The 20136-nt window shown below is 51.0% G+C and overlaps 7 protein-coding genes across 7 annotated transcripts; 4 read left to right on the top strand and 3 right to left on the bottom strand.

The window, feature by feature from the left end:
* Positions 1–782: 782 nt before the first annotated feature.
* Positions 783–1520, bottom strand: BDQ94DRAFT_170266 (DUF5321 domain-containing protein; the record flags this gene model as incomplete). The annotated part of the gene is made up of 2 exons (XM_026771453.1): positions 783–982; positions 1067–1520. The coding sequence occupies 2 exons, from the start codon at positions 1518–1520 to the stop codon at positions 783–785; spliced, it is 654 nt and encodes a 217-aa protein (XP_026626695.1).
* Positions 1521–1836: 316 nt separating this feature from the next.
* BDQ94DRAFT_178665 (C50 family peptidase) lies at positions 1837–8256 on the top strand (the record flags this gene model as incomplete). The annotated part of the gene is made up of 1 exon (XM_026773170.1): positions 1837–8256. One exon carries the CDS (start codon positions 1837–1839, stop codon positions 8080–8082), a length of 6246 nt encoding a protein of 2081 aa, XP_026626694.1. The 3' UTR covers positions 8083–8256.
* BDQ94DRAFT_32096 (S-formylglutathione hydrolase) lies at positions 8257–9739 on the top strand. The gene is made up of 4 exons (XM_026775490.1): positions 8257–8694; positions 8812–9032; positions 9143–9337; positions 9429–9739. Exons 1-4 carry the CDS (start codon positions 8430–8432, stop codon positions 9612–9614), a joined length of 867 nt encoding a protein of 288 aa, XP_026626693.1. The 5' UTR covers positions 8257–8429; the 3' UTR covers positions 9615–9739.
* Positions 9739–11555, bottom strand: BDQ94DRAFT_32120 (CCCH zinc finger DNA binding protein). Its single transcript, XM_026775491.1, has 5 exons — positions 11343–11555; positions 11170–11286; positions 11069–11116; positions 10724–11021; positions 9739–10669 (listed from the first exon to the last, which is right to left on the bottom strand). The coding sequence occupies exons 1-5, from the start codon at positions 11418–11420 to the stop codon at positions 9864–9866; spliced, it is 1347 nt and encodes a 448-aa protein (XP_026626692.1). The 5' UTR covers positions 11421–11555; the 3' UTR covers positions 9739–9863.
* A 1541-nt stretch (positions 11556–13096) lies between these two features.
* Positions 13097–14285, bottom strand: BDQ94DRAFT_170262 (uncharacterized protein; the record flags this gene model as incomplete). The annotated part of the gene is made up of 3 exons (XM_026771452.1): positions 13097–13633; positions 13694–13806; positions 13859–14285. The coding sequence occupies 3 exons, from the start codon at positions 14283–14285 to the stop codon at positions 13097–13099; spliced, it is 1077 nt and encodes a 358-aa protein (XP_026626691.1).
* A 982-nt stretch (positions 14286–15267) lies between these two features.
* On the top strand, positions 15268–17560 carry BDQ94DRAFT_143528 (cation diffusion facilitator family transporter). The gene is made up of 2 exons (XM_026766258.1): positions 15268–16272; positions 16340–17560. Exons 1-2 carry the CDS (start codon positions 15438–15440, stop codon positions 16963–16965), a joined length of 1461 nt encoding a protein of 486 aa, XP_026626690.1. The 5' UTR covers positions 15268–15437; the 3' UTR covers positions 16966–17560.
* A 210-nt stretch (positions 17561–17770) lies between these two features.
* BDQ94DRAFT_143527 (xylulokinase) lies at positions 17771–19846 on the top strand. The gene is made up of 2 exons (XM_026766257.1): positions 17771–18476; positions 18544–19846. Exons 1-2 carry the CDS (start codon positions 17982–17984, stop codon positions 19759–19761), a joined length of 1713 nt encoding a protein of 570 aa, XP_026626689.1. The 5' UTR covers positions 17771–17981; the 3' UTR covers positions 19762–19846.
* Positions 19847–20136: the final 290 nt, after the last annotated feature.

Here is a 20136-nt window from a genome sequence, read left to right as displayed (position 1 = left end):
CTTGGGGCAAAGACTTCCCTGTGACCTCCGTTTCTATGTACTACACAGACGCGATTTCCATTTGCACATGTACCAAAAGCAGATAGAAGTTCAGGATGAACAGTTGTGATCCGTTTCATTTCAAGCCTGATTCAAGCTGTTCCGGGCAATCCCTGGTTTAATATATATTCTTGCAGATATTGATCCAGATATCCAGAACAAGGACGCTATATGCTGCTGTACCAGCACTATTAATTAATGAATGTCGTTAGTACATGGTCCATTCAATGTTTTGTCTTTTATACTACTGCAGGATTCCTACATCGCCCCCACATTGTGCGTTTCTGCTTAATTTCGTGAGATTGTGGTCAAGATTGTTATCGACTTTTCATTGTATAATGGCTTATATTACAGACGTATGACCTGTCCAGAATGCTTCCCACGAATAATACATAATTTGGGATACATTTGAATGCTATGTGGGTATCAATTGAAGAGTAGGAGAGGGAGCAAGACGTATTTGTGCAAAGTCAAATCAGATGATGGCCACGCTCAAGCAGACGAGGACTATGTCTATCCAGTATGCTGTTAGAGGTTGTTGGTTCCTCTGCGGTACTTCGGATCAAGAAATGAATGAGGACCATATTCTGAACAGTTTTTGTATCTCCGGCAGTAACTACCTATGGAGACTCGCTTGGGCGTATATGCACAGTTCATCCTCATCATCCGGAATAGCATCTTGATAGTAGCATTGGGTGCAACCTCATTGTGGCGATGCTAACCATCAATAGACGCACATCTGCTTAGAAGAAATTGAGCTTCTTCTTAGACGGGCTATCGGCAGGTAGACCTTGATCCCGGGGTCCCTCAGCAGGTACAGCAGGCTCTTTAATAATTGACTTCATTATCGATTGTTCTGGCTCCTCAACCTGCTCTTGCTGAGCTTCCGATGCGGCCGCCTTGCGATGCCATAATGAATCTTCCGCTTCGATCTCACGGAGAACTATATCAAAGAAGAGCCCCATGTCAGTAAAAGCAGATCTCCAAGTATGGTAGAACGGTAAAGTAAGAGCGAGCAAGCACCAACCTTCCTCCCATTCTCTTTCCTTCGCCTCATCTCCCGTGCCCAACAATTTCTCCACATCGACCTTCTCCCCATTGTTCACCTTTTCTATCACCTCCCGGAGGAGCCTAATCTTCGCATCTGTCGATCGCGTATACGCCGCATAGTCATTCTTCAATGCGATCATCCGGATGGCCTGAGATCCGATCAGGATGAAAATGATGATGTAGAAACTTGCGGGGTTCCATTCCTTGGATTTCGGCTTATACGGCTTGGTTTCTTTAGCGCCGCGGTTCCGGATGAACTTGGGGATCATGGATGTCCATATTGACGTTTGAGCGAATCTGGGTATCGATCTGGAAGAAGTGGACTGTAGCCGATACTGTAATTGAGTTGTTGGGATGTGAAAAGCGCCGGCAGGTCGGAGGGCTGGGACCGCTTGGGCCAGATGCCGGAGGGAAAGTCGTGCTGAATTCATGATGAAGAGGTCCGTCCTGGGGACTGTGTCGAATTGCGACGTCGAGATGCTCTCAAAGCTGCCTCACTGGGGTGTCTGTACACTTGCTGTGGCACACAATTATCTGCCGCAGTTCGGCCTGAGGCAATCGGAGGTTCGGTGTCAAGATCCACTAGTCTATATTGGGATTAGTCCCGGAGCGGTTGCTGCGACAACGCGCCTTTGCTTGGCTCCCGCCCGGCTGTCATGATCACATCGAAGGCATGGCTTGAACGAACCCCCACGACCTTCAATTGTCAGTGACCGCAGCACTGTCTACCTTCAAACTCCGCCAACCATGACGGTCTCGACGCTACTCCCCGGTTCACCTGTAGAATCGGTGAAGCAGGCCGTCCGCTCAACCTCCACATGTTCTAATGGCACCGTCTCATCCCTCCAAACATTACTCCGCGGTTCGTCGAAAGCGTCCCCAGATATCGAAAATGCGACAGTGAAGCGGGTAGGCCGGACGACGAAGGCATCGTCCACTACCAGTCGAACAAAAACAACTAGAGGATCTCGGACGACGGTCTCTGCGGCAGAAGCGGCTTTGAGCACAGTGGTTGATCAGGATGCGGCGCGTCTATCGAACCAGGAGAAGCTTGTCCTCGCTACGGAGGTCTTTAACTCGACTTTAAAAACACTTTCAGAAGCAGTGAAGTTTCAATCGACGAAACGCGATGACACTCGATCCTCCACGACTAGTACCCCACGCGAATCGCCCTCTCCCACCCGTGTCGCGAAATCCCCCAGAAAGTCGAAAATGTCCCTACAGAGTGCAACAACAAAAACAGACAATGGGATATTAGCAGTGGCAGAGTGCGCGGCTATGTCTCTGTCATGCTTGAGGACGTTGAAAAGTGATCAGGAGAAAGGGACACTGAACGTACAACTCGAACAAGGTGCATGCATTCTAGCAGGGAGGTTTCTCTCATTGGGTCTGGGCGACTTGGCCTACAAGGAACTCAGAGCATTGAAACGAAGGATCCAGCAATACCTCGATGGCAAAGCCAGTGGTGGAAGTAAAGGCTCAAGCCGGAAAGGGAGCCCGGTAGAACAGGAAGGCGAAACAACCAAGGAACGGATGTCTGACCTTTTGACCTTTTCTAATATTAGCCATGCGGGCTCTCTGTATGGTCTTATCGTGTCTTACCAGTCGAATGCGCTTCGACTTATTTCTACTGAAAAGAAGGCCGCAACGATTCAGAACGCGACACCATCCCTGCAATTATCGGACCCGAGCAGCCCGGCAAATGTGACTCTCGCTGCGTTAGAAGCAGGCGCTCTCACCAAGGATAAAGCCGCCATGCAGCTTCAACTATTGTCTAATACAGTGCTATCCCTATGCTCCAGCTCACAGCAGACTACAACGAACCGACTAAAGCCGACCACATCATTAACTCTTCAACTACTATCACTCGAGATCCGTTGCATGTCCTGGAAGATCTCGGGCCATGTCTGCGATGATGCTAAGGAGATGTGGGATCCCTTGGCACGATACGTTGCTAACTATGCTCATCAGAGCAAAGGAATTACAAAATCTGATTTCGCTTCCACCTACAAGGCCATTGTTCGACTGCAATCGACTTTTACCAGCGTGCAAAAACGCTCCTCGCCTAGCATGAACGATAATATCTCCGTGGCAAAAATTGCGACCATTTTGGGCCAGCTCGCTCAGGAAGCGGGATGCTTCGACGAAGCCTTACAATTGTACACGGAAACTCTGACTCCTCTCTCTGACGGACAGTGTCTTTCTCTCGCGACCGTACGTTGTAAGATTGCATCATTGCATCTTCAAGCTTTGAAGCAGGCCACAAAGTATTATTCTGGACTGGCAAAGGCAATCAAGGAAGCCACCAATGTCCTATGTATGCCACTCAAAGGTAGCGCCAACGATCTTGACGAATTATTGGTTGAAGCCGCCAAACTGAAGAAGCTTGCTATGGGCCTTTTCGGAGACATTGCTTCAAGGGAGAAAAGCCCGAAAAAGGATGATGACGAAATTTCTTATCGAATCTACGGATACTTGAACGGTTTTGTCAGGTTTCTGCGACGCTACGTTGGACGCAAACCTGCCGAAGATGAAGGGAAGGAAATAGAACCATTCCAGAAACGTGTTGCTGCGGTTCGGAATATCGCCCTTGCAGCCATCGATTCTGTCATTGCCATTGGAAGGCTATCTGTCTTGTCACAGAGACCGCCCTGGGAGGAAATGCAGTCAACATTGATAGACAGCCAACGCCTACTGATGACAATGGAGTCAGCGGCAGAAGCGTCCGATTCAATTACCGAAAACATTGGTGATTGCTTCGTGAAGCTGTCAAATCTCTTTTGGTCTCGGTACATCAAGGAAAGGGAGTCTGGCAAAGGAGTTCGGGAGCTTGTGCCTTTGCTGAAGCAGTCTGCGACGCTCCTGTCAGATTGCTCGCCGGCTCAGAAGGTTGCGGGTTTCACGCCTCTCAAATACGAGAAACTCGCGCATCTCTATTTAGAGGCTAATGTTGCCCGTGAGGCTGAGCAAGCTTTCCAGCAGTCGATTGAGGAACATTTACTGACTGGGACTCTCGACCAAGTGCTGTCTATCACAGAAGGGTGCTTCCCTCATCGGATGTGTCAGGATCCTAAGAGCGGTGGTTTCATGCTTGGCCGTGTTCTCTATGCGTTTCTGAAGATGAACCTGAGGAGCAAGTCGGCAAAAACATATGGCGTCTTCGACGATGACGATCTGACCAATCTTCAGCGCGGGCATCTTCTCGAATGGCAGCTAGGTATCATGACCGACTTGGCCTCCGCTTCTACACTCGATAACTCCTTCCGGTCTACATTCGGTCTGCTCCTGACCAAACTTCTCGAACTATACTCTCCAGAAACCCATCCAATCCGGCGCTTGCGGGTGGTGCTCACGGCCTTGCGCTTTTCGCTTGAATACCCGGGCTCTCTGGATTCTGACATACTACAGAAAGTCATTGAGGCTGGCTCAAGCAATCTTGACATGGAAGAACTTGGCGACGATTCAGACCTCTCCCCTCTTGCAGGGCATATACGAAATTCCGTCCAACTCACGCTAGGACTTCACGAAGGCACTCTCCAGCCAAAGGATTTGGAGAGTGTGCTAACTTGGTGGAACCTGATGATGCGGGAATGCAATGGCTGGGACTCGGTAGTTGCAAGCGTTGGAGACGTTGACCACTTCTTGCTTCAGATGAAAGCTATCGTCGACTATACTGAGATCCACGGACTATGGAAATTGCAACTTTCCACGCTTGAACTGGTCTTGCGCGTGACGGAGCTAAAAGGATCTAGCGACTTCTCCGAAGCGATCATCGTTCTTTCACGGCTGGCACTCCAGTACAGCCGCCTTGGATACTGTACAAAGGCAGAAGAATTACTGAGCCGAGCGGACCAATATTTCAGTCAACGCGACGTCTCTTGCCTGGCATTGCTGTCCCACAAGCTAGCTCGGGTGGGATATCTTCTGGAAGTTGGTGACATTCAGAAAGCAGCAAGTACTCTTTCAGCAGCCCGAACGATGTATGAGAACAACCAGAAGAAAGAAGATCTGAATGCTTGCTCGGTATTGTCGAAGCTTATGTGGGAGAGATTGGTGGCCGACGCGGCTTTCATGAGCTCACGGCTCTCTTTTGCTCAGGGCTCAATCAATGATGCTCTGTTTTTTGGCAAATTGTCTGTCAGGCTAAATTGCAGGATTTGGGCGAAGATCGAAAAGCTCGCCCAGAGAAAACAAGACAAGATCGCTCAATCAAACGAAAACTCTGAGCTGGAAACTGTGGTTGAAGGAATGGCAAAACTCGAGGTCTCACAGGCGAACGCAACCCTTGCTGTGTACTCCCAAGGTGCCCCTTTTTGGCCTCATATAGGTTCGCATCACATGGCTCTGTTGAACTTGTCGAGCCTTTCCGCCCATCACGGTTTATTCCAGGACGCCATCTACTACGGCGAGCAAGCGCTGAAGATCAACAAGACATTAAACGCCAACGTCCGCTTGATCGCTTCACAAGCGCAGCTTGGCTCGCACTGGATATATGGTGGGCATATGAAGGAAGGCCAGGAGCTTCTTTCGGCTGCCGAGTCATTGTCCAAGCAGCTCGACAACAGTATCGAGCTTGTTTCGCTTCAGATCGGTCTTGCTTCCCTCCATAGAGCACAGGGTCGTTACCGCGATGAACACCGTGCTCTCCTCGAAGCCGACAGGCTCATGGCTGAATGTGGCGCTTCTGAGCCATTGGACGTTCTCTCGGGTGTAGCAGACCTTAATGAGAAGATGAAAAAGCTACAGGTCCAAGGTACTGCTAGGAAGACGAGGCAGCGGGCGCCGACGACGACCCGCCGAACTCGTGCAGGAACTACAAGCGCACCCAAGGTGTCAAGCCCCAGCTCCGAATCGACGGATACAGATTCGACGTCACTTCTTCATTTGCGGAGCGACATTCTTCGGCAGCAAGCAGCATGCTTGCGTTCACTACGGGACTTTGAAAAGGCATCCAGCTTGCTGGAAGATGCGCGCAAGTTTGCCACTTCTAGGGACAGTCAGATCTCCCTGCACATTGGAGAAAGTGAGCATCTACTCGCCGATGCCATCCGGAATTTCGCCACTCATGCAGTGTACTGTGTTCTCCCTGAATCGACTATTTCCCTACCGTCGCTCCAGTCACCAAGTAAGACGGCGAGCCAGATCAGCACTGGTAGAATGACTACCACTCGCAGGACACGAGCGCCAACAAAGACGGCTACGAGAGGAACTCGCTCCAAGACGCCTAAGCCGACAGAGGACTTCTCTGTGATGCTCGCCAAAGCGAGCGAGAGTCTGAACACCATCTTCCCGCTTGCTACGACCCTCGGATCGACCCTTGACAGCCATGCCGCCTCTCGCTTGATGAGCCGTATCTCTATGTTGACTCATGTCACGGCACTTGATAACCTTGTTTCGCTCTCTCAGTCACCAGCAAATGTGAACGAGGTTGGCCGCATTGGTGCTTTTACACGGGAGCACGCTGCCATCGCTCTTGACAAACAACTCGCAGATTACTGCGACCCCCTGCTTTGGCCGACTGCCGAGTCTGCAGTGGTACCGGAAGAGGATCTCTGCTCACGATTTACTGAAGAATATGTTGACATTCTTCCGGAAAACTGGAACGTCCTTTCTCTGTCCTTAAGCAGTGACCGTACTGAATTTGTGGTGTCGCGGTTGCAAAAGGGTCGTTCGCCGTTCTTGTTGCGTTTACCTCTCAAGCGTGGCAGTTCAGAGGACGAGGAGGAGCAATACACGTTCGAGGATGGCAAGGGAGATATGCAGGAGCTTATCCGGCTGGCCAACGAAAGTGCGCATGCAGCTAAGCACCAAACCGACCGGCAGATGAAGAAGGACTGGTGGAAAAACCGGGAAGCACTGGACCGTCGGATGGAAGCTCTTTTGCAACATATTGAAAATGTCTGGTTCGGTGGATTCCGCGGAATATTCTCTCCGGTCCCTCATGAGACTCGTTCACTTGCGCGGTTCGCAGATGCATTCCATAACATCCTCGACAAGCACCTACCCTCACGCCGCAAGGGCGGGCGAGCAGCAAGTCCGCGGTTGACACTTCATCCAAATGTGCTTGAACTGTTCATTGGTGTCAAGGACTTGGATGACCAAGAAGACCCCGAAGAGACGTTGATGGACCTTCTCTACTTTGTGGTCGATATCTTGCAATTCCAGGGGGAGCGTAATGCGTACGATGAGATTGACTTCGACATGATGGTGGTGGAAACCCTTGACGCTCTGAGAGGGTACCACGAGCACGTCCGGAAGGAGCAAGGCAACCCCTCGCCGAACCGTACTGTTCTGGTGTTGGACAAATCCTTGCATATGTTCCCGTGGGAGTCTCTTCCGTGTCTCCAGGGATTCCCCGTGTGCCGGGTGCCCTCCTTGGAATGTCTTCGGGACCGAATCGTGCGATTCCGCGACGAAGGGGCGGAGAACAAGGCTGGCTTTGCGATTAGCCGCAAGAATGGCACCTATTTCCTTAACCCCACTGGTGATCTGCAAACCACGCAGGGTACCTTCGAGAAGGACCTGTTGAAGCTGGAGGGGTGGAGCGGAGTGGCCAACCGGGAGCCTACAGAGGAGGAGTTCAAGACTGGGTTAGAGTCGAACGACGTGTTCCTGTACTTCGGACACGGCAGTGGCGCGCAGTACTGCCGGGCGCGGACAATCAAGCGTCTTGACCGGTGCGCAATCACATTCCTGATGGGCTGCAGCAGCGGTGCTCTGACGGAAGCCGGCGAGTACGAGCCGTACGGCACGCCGATGAACTACTTGCATGCGGGGAGTCCGGCATTGGTGGCCACTCTCTGGGATGTGACGGACAAGGACATTGACCGGTTTGCCAAGAGCACGCTGGAGATGTGGGGCCTTGTCGGGGGACGTGAGCAGGCAGTGGCTTTGGATGATGCGGTTTGCCAGTCCCGGCAGGCTTGTGTGTTGAGGTACTTGAATGGTGCGGCGCCGGTGATCTACGGGATCCCCGCGGTGTTTTTGGCGTAATCATTGGAGATGGATAAGCATTGGCGTTATTCTCTTTTTGGGAAGGGGTTATGATACCTATGGCATAGCATGGCAGGGTAGTTAGTTTAGTTCCGCATTGAATACACTTCATCAATCCTATCTATTCATCCATCTACCATCTAGATTGTCTCGATGATAAATCCGGGATAGTGCCGATAACTTCAAACGGCAAAAATTTCCGGAGTTTGAGGATCCACCGCCCCTCATTTTCCCCTCATCCGATTTCTTCCCCTCATCATTGTTGATATAAACCATCCACCTTCCCCTAAACTACTATCACACACTCTCTCCATCCCAACTATCCCCCCAAAGAAAAGGTATACACCATGTCCGTCACAACAAAAGCCACCATCGCCTCCTTCGGCGGCAAGCTCCTCAAGCTCACCCACGCCGCCACCTCCACCAAATGTGAAATGGGCTTCAACCTCTACCTGCCCCCTCAAGCCTTCCAGAACCCCTCCTCCAAGGTCCCCGTCCTCATCTATCTCTCGGGTTTGACCTGCACCGCCGAGAACTGCTCAGAGAAGGGCTTCTTCCAGCACGGTGCGAGCAAGAAAGGCATTGCCGTGCTGTATCCCGATACGAGTCCTCGTATGTCCCCACCCCCCACATTCCCTACTTTATTCCATAACCAAACTGCATTATCTACCCTAATATCGTAGTAAATCTAATAATGGATATGCTAATAATGGATGGGGGAAAATATAGGCGGCCTCAACATCCCCGGCGAAGCCGACAGCTACGACTTCGGCACCGGTGCGGGCTTCTATGTCGACGCGACCAAGCCGCCCTACGACAACGGATACAACATGTACACGTACATCACAGAGGAATTGCCCGCTACGGTGTTTGCCGCGTTCCCGCAGCTGGATAGTGAGCGGGTGAGTATTACGGGTCATAGTATGGGTGGACATGGGGCTTTGACTTTGGTACGTTCATACTACCCTTGCAAGATCTTATTGATATTATCTATGATTTGGTCTTTGGGTTACTTCAAGGAGGGGGTTTTTTTTTTCTTGGCTAATAATGGTGTATGTAGTTCCTCCGCAACCCCGGCAAATACAAGTCCGTGTCTGCGTTCGCACCCATCACCAACCCGATTAACTGCCCGTGGGGGCAAAAGGCCTTCTCGGGATACTTTGGGGAGGATCAGCAGGAGAAGTGGAAGGAGCACGATGCTACGGAATTGGTGAAGAAGTGGAAGGGTGGGAGGTTGGATGTTTTGATTGATGTTGTATGTTCACTCACACCCCCTTTTATTTTGACCCCTTTTAGGTTGGTTACTGGGATGTGTACTAATGATTTGTCTGTGTGTTTGTGTGCAGGGCACCGGAGACAACTTTTACAAGCAGGGCCAGCTTCTTCCTGAGAACTTTGAGAAAGCTGCCAAGGAGGCCGGCGTGGAGGGCGTGACGATTCGGTATCAGCCTGATTATGATCACAGTTATTATACTATGGCTACGTTCTCGGATGATCATGTGGAGCATGCGGCGAAGTTCTTGTTTGCTTAGTGGGTTTCTCTTCCCTTTTTTATTTTATTACAGGTCTATGTGTTGTGACTAGACTGGTCTATATTTTGTAAAATGAAATTATGCAAGTTCGTGTGTGTGTGACTGTTCTGATAGTGTGAAGCGACCGTCAGGCTAGAGCGTCGTTATAAATCCAAATACTGGAGGGATATATTAGAACTTATAATGATCTGATGATGGTGTATATAATGGTTCACGGGAATAACAGACTATCATTGACCAAATAAGCTACTACAAAATCACTGCAACCGACTTATCAACCCCATGCATAGACTCGGGAAACTTGCAATCTCCACTGCAATGTCCTTGCTGATTTTCCCACGGACACTGATGTCCACAGATACACTTGGGATCCGTACACCAGATATCATTCGGACAGACGCACGTTCGCGTAACACACCAAAGGTCATGAACATCCCTAGATCCCAGTCGGCGTCCGTGTCTGTGCCCGCACTCATCGCCAAGGGGACACTCTCCCAGAATATGATATCTACTGCAGTACTTTGACCTTCGTAGTCTTTCGTAATTGTCTTTGCTGCTGGCCCGGGGTGGCGGATCGACTCGCTGGCTCTTGCTGTTGAGCTGGACACTGTTGAATTGAATGTGGGTGTCGTATGAGGGGGAGATATCGAATGTTATTACTGAGATTTTGGACCGCTTGGATCTGTTTGTTCGGGTGGGAGATGTCGCCTGGAGATTCGACTTGGCGATTGTGGCATAGTTGCGTTTAGGCGTTGAGGGCGTGCTGAGGCTGGTCGGGGAGCTGCTGGGTGAGGAGTTGGCGGATGCGGTTTTGAATGCGCTGAAGGATGATGCTCGGGAGGGGAGCTTCGTGGATCGGAAGACCTCGGGAAAGGATGTGGTTTGGAACTCGCTCGCAAGCTGCTCCATTTCCCATGCAAAGGGTGCTCCCTGGACGAGCGAGATGCGGTTGGACCCCTGGTGGGAGCCGAGGATGCGTGCGTAGCCATTGTCGGTGGAGCCACAAAAGACGATGCGACGGCAGTGGACGTCTAGAATGTCTTGTTCGAACATTGCTATGGTGATGGTTAGCACATGCTATGTCTGCTCTGGTGAAGAGGGCAACGTACACCGTATCTTGACATCTGAACACTCCTTGCCGTTTCCCGCATCGATGAAATCACACAAGCTGTTCTCCATATTGAACCCCCGGATGAATGGATCTAGCGCTTCATTCGAACGCAGGATGTGTGCTTCCCGGTACGTTTTCATCAGACCTGGAACGTTGGCGTACACTCGAATTCGGTATTGGATGTTCGGACTGGCCTGAGGGTCGATATCACGAATGTGACGCTCGACAGACTTTCGAAGAAGCATGGCAGCCTTGCGCCCGCCGTTGTAGCCTTGTCGGATGAGAGCATCGTTGAACTTAGTCGTCAGTAGGCGTACGAGACAACAGAGGACGCTTGACTTACATTCATGCAGTCACCATCGACAAGCACAGAAACAAAACTCAACTTGGCCTGCGGAGCCGTATAAGCCTATGGAAGCTAGACGCTAAATAGGGAAGAAGTACCTGATCAAGTCGCAAATCGTCGTACTCTGTCTTGTATTTCTTCAGTTCTTGGAATTTGCCATCACCAAGTGTATTTTGGAGAGCCTTCTGCAGGCTTTCAACTTGGGCAAATAGATTCTGTCAAGCAAAAAGTCAATAAACTGATCATGCTTTATGCTGTGTAGAAGATGTACCTGGAGGATTTTGTCTCTGCTATCTTCAACTGCCAGCACGGCTTCGTAGCGTCTTTTCACTTCCAGGAGGTCTATCATTATGACGACTTATGAGCACGATGTATATACCAAAATATGTGCACCAGGCTGAAGATTGTTTTTTTAAGCTTAAATATGAAGTGGCAGAGGAGCAGGTTCTGGATCGTGTCGACTTCAGAATATTTATATTGCATGGTGGGAGGCAGCAGGTAACTGGGACCTATCAATGAAGCAGCTTTCGACGCCATGGTTTTCGGGAGACACCACGAATTTTGCGACTTCCTATCACCCCATGAGACATTGTTAGCCAATAAGTCCTGCGTAGTTACCCTAATCCCAACAGATCAGCTGTGCTGAGATTCCAGCGTGTCGTGCTGGAAAAGTGCAGCGGTTAGTATAAGCCATGGGTTGGTCTTGGCCAACCTGACAGACGCCAAGTGTGATGAGCAATGACATTACATGGAAGCTGCGCCAGAGAAGATAGCGTGAGAGGAGATGTGATATCGAGTGGTTGCCGCCATGAAGAGGGGAGAGGGGAGAGACGCCAAAGAGACGAAGCACGCACAGCTGGCGCTAGAATGACGGGTTGGCATTGGCCAGCCCCAGGCACCCCATCCGCCATCACAGCGAGGACCCAGACATCTTCCACCCGCTTGGAACCGCTTGCGTTGGTGATGTTGGAATATTTACTGGCCACGGGAGATGTTGCGCTTTAGTCCGAAATTCTAAGGTCTCGCTTCATTGCGTTGGTTTGGCGCGCAACATTGCCCGGGGTGCCAAAGAACATGGCTCTATTCCTTTCAGTCAATGTATCCAACAACAGATCTCATGATCGGCACAGTCTTAGTTTATCTTCCTGCCGTGTGCTAAGTGATAAGTTTTAGGGCCACTCATTGTTCTAAAGATAGAGATTCCTTGGTGGTTGGTGAAGATGATGAAGACCATAGCGGAGGACTGGCTAAGTCACGAGCATGAAAGCTACTATTAGATGCAGTAGTAACAACCTAACAACCACTCTGGCAAGCAACAAACATGGCTGCGAGTCTCAGGCAATGAGACTATTTATTTTCTCAAAGCTGATGGATGCCTACACAGCATGCGTGCTTATATAATTTGCCCTTGCTGGCAACTGCACCTCTTCCTCCCTTCAGTCGATATCAAAGTTAGCGAGGAAGAGAAGTCGTCATTGATCCTAACCCTCACTCAAGCTTTTTATCCTGATACTTGACTTCATACCAACCACGTTGAGGTTTATGAGACCTCACAGTACATGGCTCGTTTTGAGATGGAAGGTAATATCCAGGATAACGGAATCAAGAAAATGCATACGCAACATCGCTAGAGAATCGAGAATGCTGACCGTGGACCCAAGGGCTCCGATGAGAATGGTTGATCAAGCGTATGGGCTTTGGGAATCCTTCGCAATATTGCCGACTGATCTTCCAGCAATCACGATCCATGGGCCTAGGATTGAGGACTATGTTTATGTCTGCGGGCTTGGACAAGCTACTAAAATATCGAGATTTATCCTATAATAATTGACATTGTCAACCGACGTGTGCAGGCCATCGCACGTGTTGATCATTTACTTCTTCCAAGCTCCAGAATCCACTTCAATAAGAGGATACTAAAGTAGTACAATCGTTTCAGACTACCATCCGATCCCATTCTATTGCTTCTGTGATCATCCCACATAATTCATACCATAACACGGCAACAAGAACAACCCTTCACAGCTAAGCTGCCCCACGACTCTCCAGCTCCTCATACAGTTCTTTCGTCCTCTCAAATCCATCATACAACGTACGCTTCCCCAACTTATCGTCGTGATTGATGAACCGCCCCACCCTTTTCATCATGGAATTCCTGTACCGCGCCGCACTACACAGATGCGTATGCCAGACTAGATCTATATCCAACGTCGGGACGAGCATAACGCCGGGATGGAGACGGAATAACTCAACGAAGTTGTTGTAGCGTTTTCGAGCGCTCTCTAGTATCTCTTCGGCATCGGGATAGAGAATCCAGAGACAGTCGTGCATATGGTCGATGAAGTCTGTTTGGCGGAGAACGTTGTGCAGGAGGGCTTCGTTTTCTGGGGATATTGATGGGATGGTTCTTTGGTTTGTTTGGTTTGGTGTAGACTGGATATTGCTAAGAGTATCTGTGAGACTGACAAGAGGGTCTGTTGTTATCTTTGCTGTAGATTCGAGCCATTGTTTGTTCGGACTGGGGAGGGTCAATGACCAGTTGGTTGGGTCGATACAGCCGTGCTGCATAGCAGTAGTTGCTTAGCATGCTAGTATCACAGTCAAATCCTTGTGTTAACTTACGATGACAGGCCAGGGAAAAGGCAATTCCTGAATCCAATCAAGCTGATGGCGTGTACAGAATTCCTTGTAATTGGATGGATTGAGCAAGAATGCGTGCCAGACCATGAGTATATCTGACAGTTTCAGTAACTGAATACGCCCATTATGGTCGACAATGAAACTTACCAACAGGGGGAAGTATAAGCGTTCCATTGTTTCCATCACCCTCAAGCTGCTTCTCCGCAGCACGGATCCAGACCTGGAATTTTTCAACAGCAAGCGACACGAAACAGTGCCACTTTTCCGCCCTCTGTGTTTCTCTACGATGTTTCGATATCCATGAGCGATTTGAATCGAGACGGAATACGCGATCTAACTCCTTGGACTGGACGATCTGGATACGCAGGTTACGGAACACTTCGAGCAGTTCGAGATGGACGGCACATTCTCCGATTGTTGGAATATCGTTCTTGCTTCCTTGAGTGGGACTCGCGTCATTCAACTCGAAGGATAATGTCTTGAATAAGTCTGGAGGAGGGATCGAGGTGTTTTGGGTTGTTTCTCCAAGGAGACGGCGCAGGAACGTGGGGAAACGTCGCTCGCGATGGGCCATCGCGTTGACAAGATTAGCAGTGTTCCTATATTATTGTTGATTGAAGAGGGATTTGGATCTCATTTCTGATTCTATCTACAATTTATCTGCTCCTATGGCAGCCTCGTCTTCTACGACAGCTACTTGGCATCAGCCAGCAAGGCTGAGCAAAGCTAAATAGTGAGTGATGCTCTGATGACTATCAAGTCACGAGATCGTGTCCAGTCAGAGGGTATCATCAAAGAAATGGCTTGCAGGCAGTGCAATAACAGCCATATCATTTGCAAATCAATCAAGGCTCAGCATACAGCTCGAGTCCGAGATCTGGCTCAAGCCAACCTAACAACAACGGGTGTGTCCTAGTTATCAACCATCATAAAGTTGGCACTGGACTAAGATCGGTCTACTCTGCGAACTACTGTTTTGATACGCTGAACCTCTTTTAGTGGAATACTGCGGACTAATAAGCTTAACAAGCACGCAATCTAACTAATCGGCAAGTCAGCGTCCGTCACGGAGCTTCTGATAAAGATTGATCCCCGCCAAGACGCCGCCTCTTCTTCGTTCGGCACTAGAATTCCACCAACCGAGAATCTATGGATGCTTCAGACGCAGATATTCATCTCCGGTTCGGAGAGGGGCTCTGGATCATGACAAGCATCTGGTGACGCAGCTGGAGGAGTTGCCAAGCAAGAATTGCGTTGCTTCTTAGGGGGAAAGAAGGAAGGGATCGGCAGAGAGAGCGAAAAGGTCACGGAGGGAGACGGCGCTCTCGATCAGACAGAAAAGTCCAGCTTGAACAAGATTGCATTACCTGGGAGGTTATTGGTCTCGTGTGTGCAGTTCGTCTGTCAGCGAGAATTGCAGGGTCTGCTAATCATAGCCGCCGGAATTGGGGGAAGATTGTTATCGAGGAAGCGATCAGTGGATCAGACTCCGGGGCCGAAATCGTCAGCGCATGTCGGCTTCGCCTCAGCCGGGGATTCGACCGACAAGCCATGACGGAGGGCCTGGCAATGACAATCAGGCTTTCCGGCTACTCCTCTTCTCTTCAAACAATCCACTGCACCACCATGGAGCTGCTGTTTCAGTCCGGACTCCTCTCCGTGTATTTGCAACCCAAAATAATATAATTGCAGCAGAACCTGGTCGATTAGACAAGCCACTACGAGGATGCTGACGCAGCCCTTGTGGTGCAGGGCCCATCCTCCGCTATCACGGCCGGCCTGTGCCTTTGGGAGACGATCCGGCATTGTTCTTCTCCCCAGGGCTTTTCAGCTGCGAGTCTCGTCCTCGTCCTCACTCTCGCGTCTGCGCCATAAGAACCCTAGTGTCTCCTCTCATTCTTCGGTTGTCTCCTCCTCCAATGCTTTGCTCTGTCCCGTCACTCGTCCGACTCTAGTCCCTTCCATCGCCGCAGCCACCTCCGCTACCTCCGTCACCCTACCTCCAATGACCACCCAATCCAGAGACCACGGTGGCCACCATGGCCACCACCACCATCATCACCATCACGGAAACGTTTACCTTACTTCTACCGATAAACATGATGCCGGTGTGCGAATTACGCGACTTGGCCTGCTCGCTAACCTCGCCATGGCCATCGGGAAGTTCATCGGCGGCTACGTGTTCCATTCCCAAGCCCTCATCGCCGACGCCTACCACGCCCTTACCGATCTAGTTTCCGATTTCCTGACATTAGGCACGGTCGCCTGGTCGCTCAAGCCGCCGAGCGAGCGATTTCCTAATGGTTACGGCAAGATCGAAAGCATCGGAGCATTAGGGGTTAGCGGGTTGTTGCTCTGCGGAGGTGTGTTCATGGGCCTCAATTCCGGCCAAGTTCTGCTGGACCAGTTCTATCCCCAGGCCGCGGAAGCGATCGCGCATGTAGGCGCCCTGGGACATGGTCACTCGCATAGCCATGGCGTTGAGGCAATGGGCCCGAGCATTCATGCCGCATGGCTTGCTGCGGGGTCCATCGTGGTGAAGGAGTGGTTATATCATGCTAGTGAGTACCTTGAGGAATCTCTGCCCTAACACCAACTGCGAATGCTGACTGCGCCTTTCCCCGACAGCCATGAAAGTCGCGACGGAACGCAAGTCGTCAGTACTAGCCTCCAACGCCATCCACCACCGTATCGACTCCCTGACCAGTATTGTCGCTCTCTTTACAATTGGCGGAACCTATCTCTTCCAGGACGCATCCTGGCTGGACCCTGTGGGTGGACTGTTGATTTCGCTGATGGTCATCAAGGCCGGATGGGGAAACACCAAGACCTCGTTGTTGGAGCTCGCCGATACGAACGTTGACGACGACATCAAGGAATCGGTACAGAAAGCCGCGGCTAAGATGCTGGCGAAACTGGAAGGTGGCGATGCCATCAAGGTCCGTGATGTGCAGGGCATGAAGTCGGGACAAAATTATCTGATGGATGTCGAGATCGCTGTGCCGGGCGCGTGGTCTGTCAGCCGGACCCGGCAGGTCGAGGAGTCCATTCGCACTGCGGTCGGAGAAGGCGTGCGTGGAGTCAAGCGTCTCAAGGTTCGGTTTATCCCCTTGGAGCACGAGGAGTTGACTTTCACGGAGGAGTTCATCCCTGCGGATGTCACTTCCCGTGCGCGTCCTGAGCCGGAGGATGGCGAAGAGGATGAGCATGACCATGGCCATGACCATGAACATGAACCCCGCAAAACCCGCTGAGGGTCATATTCTGGTCTTATGGTAACATGGGTTGGCATTATCAGATCCGTCAGATCTATGTGTCAGTCGTTCACTAGCGTTTTGAACCCCCAATTCGATGATACCCGAGGATGGATAGTGGGGGAGACATCCAACATCCCGTCTGCTGCCGTCGAGCCAGTTGGATAGAATAGATGATTGATAGGCGATCTCAGGTGGACGTAGAGCGGGAAAGAAGGAGTGAGATCTTGGGGTCAAAATAGAAGGGATTGTATTTTCTACGATGACTGTGTATCTATCGGGTCTGAATGAATGTACCAGAGCGCACTGAACTCGACCCCATGAGGCGATCCGCGGGATCTTCACTTTAGCCGCAGGTCTTAGCCAGTTGGTCGTAGTCCAGCACTAGTCTAACTTTTCCCTGTAAAAGATCCCAGAAAAAGTCTGCAGAAGGGACTTTTGGGCTGATTCTTAGGATCTAGACCCACGATGGCGGTCATTCAGCACGATTTATTGTGTCCAAAGTGGCCTCCCTCCCTCTCACTAGTAATTAACCGGGTAAATTCCCGGCGGCGGTGGGGGTTGCAGGTTAATTCAATATCTTCTTATCGTGAACCCCACGCGTACCAAAAAGCACCACAAGAATGAGAATCACTCAGTAAGCAGCGCCCACATCGGTAAAAAAGACGAGGTCGGGCATGATCAGTCATGGGATCTGCTCTCTGGCACGCCGACATGCCAATTGCCTTCCTGTTGGTCGGATTTTGCCGACCAGCTGCCAGGCTGGCGGGAGCTCAAGGGATAAATCATCCATCGGTGTGTTGACTTCATTGCTTTTGCCATTGTTCTCTTTCTCACCCCTCTCTCTGCTCATTAGCTTCTCGTAAAATCATACCTGATTTCTAGAGTTTGATTGTTTTAGACTATCCTATTTCAATTGACACCTCTCCACTCCATCTTTTCTCTTCCTCCCTCCCTTCCGTGAATCGCCATCCCACTTCCACCCATACGTCATCACCCCCCGGGCCGCACTCACCATGCAAGGTCCTCTATACATCGGCTTCGACCTCTCAACCCAACAACTCAAGGGTCTCGTCGTCAATTCCGACCTCAAGGTCGTCTATGTCTCCAAATTTGACTTCGACGCCGACTCCCACGGCTTTCCCATCAAGAAGGGTGTGCTCACCAACGAAGCCGAACATGAGGTCTTCGCCCCCGTTGCCCTGTGGCTGCAGGCCCTGGATGGCGTCCTAGAAGGGCTGCGTAAACAGGGCATGGACTTCAGCCAGATCAAGGGTATCAGTGGTGCGGGACAGCAACATGGAAGTGTGTACTGGGGAGAAAATGCGGAGAAGCTGTTGAAGGAATTGGATGCAAGCAAGACACTTGAGGAGCAGCTGGACGGGGCGTTCTCGCACCCGTTCAGTCCTAACTGGCAGGACTCGAGCACTCAGAAGGAGTGTGATGAGTTTGATGCCGCTCTCGGTGGCCAGAGCGAGCTGGCGTTTGCCACAGGAAGCAAGGCACACCATGTGAGTGTCCATTCCACAATAGCCTACATGAGTGTAGAGGGGTCTGGCAATTGCTGATTCTGTGTAGAGATTTACAGGCCCGCAGATCATGCGTTTCCAGAGGAAGTACCCTGATGTTTACAAGAAGACGTCGCGGATCTCGCTGGTATCCTCGTTCATTGCGTCCCTATTCTTGGGTCACATTGCACCGATGGACATCTCTGATGTCTGCGGTATGAACCTTTGGAACATCAAGAAGGGTGCCTACGATGAGAAGCTCCTTCAGCTCTGCGCCGGCTCATCTGGAGTCGATGACCTGAAGCGCAAGCTGGGTGATGTCCCGGAAGATGGAGGCATTCATCTCGGCCCAATTGATCGGTACTACGTTGAACGCTACGGCTTCAGCCCCGACTGTACGATTATCCCTGCCACCGGTGACAACCCTGCCACCATTCTTGCTCTGCCCCTACGAGCCTCCGATGCTATGGTATCTCTGGGCACTTCGACCACCTTCCTCATGTCCACGCCCAGCTACAAGCCTGATCCGGCAACTCATTTCTTCAACCACCCTACCACTGCGGGCCTGTACATGTTCATGCTTTGCTACAAGAACGGTGGACTGGCTCGCGAGCTGGTCCGTGATGCGGTTAACGAGAAACTCGGCGAGAAGCCGTCTACTTCTTGGGCCAACTTCGACAAAGTCACCCTGGAGACCCCGCCCATGGGCCAAAAGGCCGACTCCGACCCAATGAAGCTGGGTCTGTTCTTTCCCCGTCCGGAAATTGTGCCAAACCTGCGCTCGGGTCAGTGGCGCTTTGATTACAACCCAAAGGACGGCAGTCTGCAGCCCTCGAATGGCAGCTGGGATGAGCCTTTTGACGAGGCTCGGGCCATTGTCGAGAGCCAGATGCTGTCATTGCGTCTGCGGTCCCGTGGCCTTACTCAGAGCCCTGGTGAGGGCATTCCTGCGCAACCACGTCGGGTGTACCTGGTTGGCGGTGGATCGAAGAACAAGGCCATTGCTAAAGTGGCTGGAGAGATCTTGGGTGGTAGTGAAGGAGTGTATAAGCTGGAGATTGGTGATAACGCGTGTGCGTTGGGTGCGGCGTATAAGGCGGTTTGGGCCATGGAACGAGCTGAGGGACAGACTTTCGAAGACTTGATCGGAAAACGGTGGCATGAGGAGGAGTTCATTGAAAAGATTGCGGATGGTTACCAGCCTGGAGTGTTTGAGCGCTACGGCCAGGCTGTAGAGGGCTTTGAGAAAATGGAGATGGAGGTGCTGCGCCAGGAAGGGAAGCACTGAGCGCCAGGATAAAGCTGATTGGGATATGGACCGTTTAAACTAATAATGGTAGAGTTATGATTTGCAATGCAATGGTATCAAGCGATCAGTAAACAAGGTATGTAGATAGTTGGGTAGAGAAAGGGTAACTATATCTGAGATAGTATGCCTGAACCGTCAGGCAGCAACGGCACGCCGCCCGTTGCCGTTTTGGGGCGGAACAGCGGCCACACAAACTCAGGCACGAAAGATTTCTTTTGTCGTTTTCTTTTTGTTCCCTTCCGGCGGCACGTCATCGGCACGAGAGCAATCACTGTTTCTTGAGAAACAGTCCACGAGCCTTTGCTGACGAGCTATCTATCACCTTGTCCAACTCGTTCGGTGAGCAGCAGAATT

Source organism: Aspergillus welwitschiae (genome assembly GCF_003344945.1).
Source record: "Aspergillus welwitschiae strain CBS 139.54b unplaced genomic scaffold BDQ94scaffold_15, whole genome shotgun sequence".
Taxonomy (NCBI): domain Eukaryota; kingdom Fungi; phylum Ascomycota; class Eurotiomycetes; order Eurotiales; family Aspergillaceae; genus Aspergillus; species Aspergillus welwitschiae.
The sequence above is the reverse complement of the archived record's forward strand: the minus strand, read 5'-3'. Positions and strand labels throughout refer to the sequence as shown.

Bases quoted from the DNA above. Each gene is read 5' to 3' on its own strand.
- BDQ94DRAFT_143527 (XM_026766257.1), top strand. From the start codon at position 17,982: ATGCAAGGTCCTCTATACATCGGCTTCGACCTCTCAACCCAACAACTC. The intron at 18,477-18,543 runs GTGAGTGTCCAT...GATTCTGTGTAG, and splicing joins CAGGAAGCAAGGCACACCAT to AGATTTACAGGCCCGCAGAT.
- BDQ94DRAFT_32120 (XM_026775491.1), bottom strand. From the start codon at position 11,420: ATGATAGACCTCCTGGAAGTGAAAAGACGCTACGAAGCCGTGCTGGCA. The intron at 11,287-11,342 runs GTACATCTTCTA...TTTGCTTGACAG, and splicing joins GCAGAGACAAAATCCTCCAG to AATCTATTTGCCCAAGTTGA. The intron at 11,117-11,169 runs GTACTTCTTCCC...ACGGCTCCGCAG, and splicing joins ACGATTTGCGACTTGATCAG to GCCAAGTTGAGTTTTGTTTC.
- BDQ94DRAFT_32096 (XM_026775490.1), top strand. From the start codon at position 8,430: ATGTCCGTCACAACAAAAGCCACCATCGCCTCCTTCGGCGGCAAGCTC. The intron at 8,695-8,811 runs GTATGTCCCCAC...GGGAAAATATAG, and splicing joins GTATCCCGATACGAGTCCTC to GCGGCCTCAACATCCCCGGC. The intron at 9,338-9,428 runs GTATGTTCACTC...GTTTGTGTGCAG, and splicing joins TGGATGTTTTGATTGATGTT to GGCACCGGAGACAACTTTTA.
- BDQ94DRAFT_143528 (XM_026766258.1), top strand. From the start codon at position 15,438: ATGCTGACGCAGCCCTTGTGGTGCAGGGCCCATCCTCCGCTATCACGG. The intron at 16,273-16,339 runs GTGAGTACCTTG...TTTCCCCGACAG, and splicing joins GGAGTGGTTATATCATGCTA to CCATGAAAGTCGCGACGGAA.